Here is a 5,381-nt window from a genome sequence, read left to right as displayed (position 1 = left end):
CTATGTTACTAAAGGTTACCTAGTGGTTCCCCGAATTGTAGTCAGTGATGGGAACCGCTAATTGGCTGAAAGCCGGAGGCCCGTCTCTCTCAGCCTATGCATGTTTCTGTGTAACTTGGACCTGTTCAGGCTAGACTCGCTAGCCTGAAGCAGGTCTGGGTATTTTTTTTAAGTTTTCAGACAGTAATAGTGTGCGAGTTACACACTCATACTCTATTACATTGCCGAGTTGTATCCTCACCATGGCAAAACATCTGGATACGTGTTTTGCCATTGCATGTTGCAGGGGTGTGAGAAAAATGCGAGTTTGCATGTACTCACACCCTATTACATTGGGTGAGTTCTAAAAATGTGCAAGTATAGCTCTTTACACATTTTCAAAACTCAGCCTCTATGACATTTAGCCCTTTATCTCCAATCAGATTACAATTATGGTCGTAACTAGGAGAAGAGGGATGTGGAATACATAAAAGGGAAGTAAGTAGGGAACAAGTACAAAATAGCATTTGCTTTATTACAAGGCACCGTTTACAAGCACTTTTCAGACAACTCAACTATTATCTGCACTATATTGTTTGCAACAATAATATAAACTACCTTGAGAAATGAAACTTCCATCATTTATCTTTTAATTAATGCAAATATTTGCAGGTATAAGACAGCCTTAAACATACTATACAAAAGGCAAATCAGGAGAGCCAGCACATTAGTAGACAGGTGGGCGCAGTCATATTAGCTGCCAAGTGATGGTGACCTAATGACTGTAGGGGAGCGTTCTGCTATCATTTTATTTGTTTTGTTATACATCGCAATTTTGCTTTGCAGACAACTGGATCAGTAAGAAAACAAAATGTCAGTCTTAAATGCAACTACCATTTTGGAATTCAGAATGTTGGGCTTTCCTGAAATAGCCAAGATCAGGATATTGTTATTTGTGTCATTGTTTATCATATATATAATTACGTTATCTGGCAACCTTCTGATATTAATGATCACAAAGCTGGACTCTCGGTTTCAGAATCCAATGTACTTCTTCTTGGGTTACTTGTCTGTTGTTGATACCTGCTATATCTCAGTTACTGTGCCCCAAATGTTAGTCATTTTGTTGTCACATCGTAATAATATTTTGTTTGGGGCCTGTGTTGTACAGCTATATTCTGTAGTCCTCCTGGAGGGGGCTGAGTGTATTCTTCTAGCTATTATGGCCTATGATCGCTATGCTGCCATCTGCCGCCCCTTACATTATAATATAATCATGAGCAGGGGAGTGTGTTACAAGATGCTTTGTGGGGCGTTATTGTGGAGTGCATTACACTCATCTCTTCACACTGCTCTGATCAGCCGCTTGCCCTTCTGTGATAATGTCATTAACCACTTGTTTTGTGACATTCCGCCGCTACTGAAGCTGTCATGTACAGACACTTATCTAAATGAGATCATACTCTATGCAGTGAGTGGAGTATTTGTTGGACTTGGGCCACTTTTGTTTATCTCCATCTCTTACGTATATATTGTTCTTACTATATTTAAAATAACATCTGCAGCAGGAAGAAGGAAGATGTTTTCTACCTGTGCCGCACATTTAATTGTAGTTAACATATTCTATGGAACTGGGAGCTTTACCTATGTACGACCCAAATCCAGTTACTCATTGGAGCGTGACAAATTGGTGTCTGTAATCTACAATGTTGCCACGCCTTTGTTGAACCCCATTGTCTACAGTTTCAGGAATAATGAAATGAGAAGGTCTCTGTTGAGTGGTTGTAAGAGGTACACATTTATATGGCATGCCAACTGATTACTTCTTCCCACGACTGTCTCCAAGATTTTGCACATGCTGCTCCCTACCTCTGGGATTCTCTACCTCTCCCTGTCAGACGCTCCACCTTACTGCAAAACTTCAAACGGGCTCTCAAGACCCACTTTTTCATCAAAGCCTTCCATCTCTCATCCTAACAATCTGTCCCATGCTCACTATCTACCCCATCTGTGTCACCCCTGTCTGTCTTACTCCTACCCTTTAGAATGTAAGTTCTCACAGCAAGGCCCTCTTCCTCCATGTGCTTTTCCTTCCCTTACTATTACCTTCGGCACCTAGCCCTTGACTTCTGCCACAGTACTATCTATTTGAGGTTTATGAACGCTGTTGCAGCAATGTTTATATATGCATTTAACCTGCATTGTCTTTTACTGTAAGTCACTGTTCTCTTGTTCTGCTCAATTGTTTATGTACTTTGTAAGGCACTGCGGAAACTTTGTGGTGCCATGGAAATAAAGGATAATAATAATAGTATCGGAACCTCACACTCTTCATCTAGAACCTCTGGCACTAATTGAACTATTTCCTGTTTTGTTTGCATTCCTGTTTGACTAAGTAAAATGTCTCACAGCTATGCTCAGTCTTAATTTTCTATCACAGAAAGATACTGGGATAACAACCATTGCTGAGTTTCGTAAACCTCAACTATTCACAACTCTTAACACCAAGCCCATGCTCCTGATGGAATGTGAAAGAGGAGGTCGTCATCGTGGATTCATTACTTCAATAAAACAATTGCTTGTTAAATCACCAGTTTGGTGTGCCATAGCTGTGCTGTCTTCATTTTCTGGATCACCCTAGGCACAGCACCAAATGTACTTGACAACACCCTAATATTTCAAAGTTATAACTTTTTTGGCTTCCCAGATAAAAAATTTAACATTTGGAGGTTATGTCCAAGAGGTGTAACAGGAGATGGCTCAGTAGGTGCTTACTGCCTGTGACTCAAATTAGAAGGAAACGTATGGTGGGGGCTAGTTCATAATTTCTTTCATAGTATGACATACTAAAAGTTTTATTTAACTTACTCCATATTGTAAGTTGTTTAATAATAAAGATAACTTGTGGAAATAAAATATCAAACAAATACCTTGTACTTACTATTGGAAAACATGAAAATGATCTAGTGTTTAAAATGAATGATTACCTGAAGGATTCCCATACTCTATTATATTAGACAGTTTCTAACAATACAAATGTATTTATTTCAAGTATAGGATATGCAAATTTAGGTAATTAATAACAATGCAAAAATAATTCATATAAAAAAGTGATCAGGTAGTAGATGGGTACAAACTATCCCTTCTTTATCATGTGATAAACACTTCATCAATCACGAAAACCTACTCCCAGCTATTCAATATCAGGAAATGTTCTTGAATATATTTCATAAAGCATACTTCTCCCCTCATCGCCAGTTCCTTGCAGGTATGTCTTCCTCTGCCTCTTGCCCTTGCTGTCATTACCCTGTGGTGGATCTATACCATTATTTTTGGAATTGCCCCTTACTGAGGGAGGAAATATGCCCTAGAGCACTAGGTGAAGTATTTACCATTAACGGATGTATGGGCAATATTCGGAGTACTCCAGGTGGTCCAGCAGGTGGCGATGGGTTGCCAAAGACTCTTACTTATTAATAGTGCTATAGCCCGCAAAGCTATAATTCAGACATGGATCAATACAACATTTAAGGAAAAGCTTTTCCATGTATTCAACATGAACTGGATTGAAACTTTGTTAGAAAAGGAAACACGAGTTTCAAAGTGTTTTCAAACTTGGTAGAGTTATATTGGGACCTTAACTGTTGAACAGAGGCGTAAAATTCAAGAATCACTGAAATTAACCCAGTGGTACTGTCTCCAATTCAGCTGGATAATTGAAGAGATCTTCCCTGCTCCCCCCCCCCTCCTTTTTGGTTTGGGCATCCTGGTCCAGTGGCTGTGCTCCCTTACTAATTTTCTTGGAGTTCTAACGATGTTGATTATAGAGAGGTAGTGTCACAAACTCGCACCATTATGTTTTTGCCTATGATGAGTGCATAGCTGTCTACAGTTTTTTGTGTATTCTCTTTACTATAATTGGAAGTGTATATATATATATATATATATATATATATATATATAGTACCAATCGAAAGTTTGGACACACCTTCTCATTCAATGCTTTTTGTTAATTTAAATTATTTTAACATAGTCTATTAATACTGAAGACAACAATACTATGAAAGAACACATGGAATTATGTTGTAAACAAAAAATTGTTAAACAAATCAAAATGTGTTTTATATTTTAGCCCCCTTTTGCTTTGATGACAGCTTTGCACATTCTTGGCATTCTCTCAATCAGCTTCATGAGGTAGTCTCCTGGAATGGTTTTGAATTAACAGGTGTGCCTTGTCAAGGGTCAATCTGTGGAATTGCTTGCCTTCTTAATGTGTTTGAGACCATCAGTTGTGTTGTGCAGAGGTAGGGTTAGTACACAGTGGACACCACTATTTGACTACTGTTGTAATCCATATTATGGCACCAACCACTCAACTCAGTAAAGAGAAACAACAGTCCATCATTACTTTAAGACATGAAGGTCAGTTGATACGGAAAATTTCAAGAACTTTGAATGTATCCTCAAGTGCAGGTGCAAAAACCATCAAACGCTATCTTATCCTTTTGCATGTAAATTGACATCTTACTTTCATGGTGTTTCAATAAAAATTTTCTTTAAAAAAAAAGTGATCAGGTAAAATATGTCATACTAAACTTTAAGTTCTTCCAAGCAGTGTCTCCACCAACTATCTCATATCTGCACAATCTCCACTAGTCTCATTGTATTTCTTCTGTTTTATCTGCAATGTGTATTATTTGTACCTCTGACTGCCTGTCAGTGCAGAGTTTTGTGGCACTTCACAAATAAGAACGATGATCATTAGCCCACTTGATGATATGAAACTTCACTTAACTTGCAATGGACCAGTGCTTGATGACTACATGCTGTGTTTACAATATCTGAGCCACTTATATACAGTTTCCTGTTAAAGATACAGTAAACACTATAAAACGGAGTAGTTCAAGATATTTGTATGTGCAAATGCAGATAATATAGCACTTAAAATGTAATCAGTGTATCAGGGTTGGTACTAGACTATGTGGAGCTAAGGGCGAAAATTTTATTTGGCAGGAAATTGTAGTGCACTTCATTGCTGCTATGAAAGAGGCATGGTCATGCATTATGGTGTCAGGGTGCACAGGGCCGGATTAAGGGGCGGGTGACGGGTGGTCATCCCAGGGCCTCCACACAGAGGGGCCCCCACACAGGGTCTATGTGACCCTGCCAAGAACAGGTGTCCAGTGGCACCTGTTCCCGGATGGGGGCCGGGCCCAGAAGCCGCGGCTGCTCTATTGCATGCAGCACAGACTCGGAATGGCTCCCGAGTCCCCTCATCAGCGTCATGTGACACATGTCCGTAATGCAGAGGAGGGAACGCTGGAGCAGCTCTGCCAGCCGGGACACATCAGGATTCAGGTGAGAGAGGCTCCGTATGGGGCTGGAGGGGGGGATGGGATGTA

At 39.7% G+C, this 5,381-nt stretch overlaps 1 protein-coding gene across 1 annotated transcript; it reads left to right on the top strand.

Moving 5' to 3' along the window:
* Positions 1 to 850: 850 nt before the first annotated feature.
* On the top strand, positions 851 to 1,798 carry LOC148526519 (olfactory receptor 5V1-like). The gene has a single exon (XM_088470162.1). It carries the CDS (start codon positions 851 to 853, stop codon positions 1,796 to 1,798), a length of 948 nt encoding a protein of 315 aa, XP_088326288.1.
* The last annotated feature ends 3,583 nt before the right edge of the window (positions 1,799 to 5,381 follow it).

Source organism: Taudactylus pleione, unplaced genomic scaffold (assembly GCF_031769625.1).
Source record: "Taudactylus pleione unplaced genomic scaffold, aTauple2 ptg000095l, whole genome shotgun sequence".
In the NCBI taxonomy this organism is placed as follows: Eukaryota; Metazoa; Chordata; class Amphibia; order Anura; family Myobatrachidae; genus Taudactylus; species Taudactylus pleione.
The sequence above is the reverse complement of the archived record's forward strand: the minus strand, read 5'-3'. Positions and strand labels throughout refer to the sequence as shown.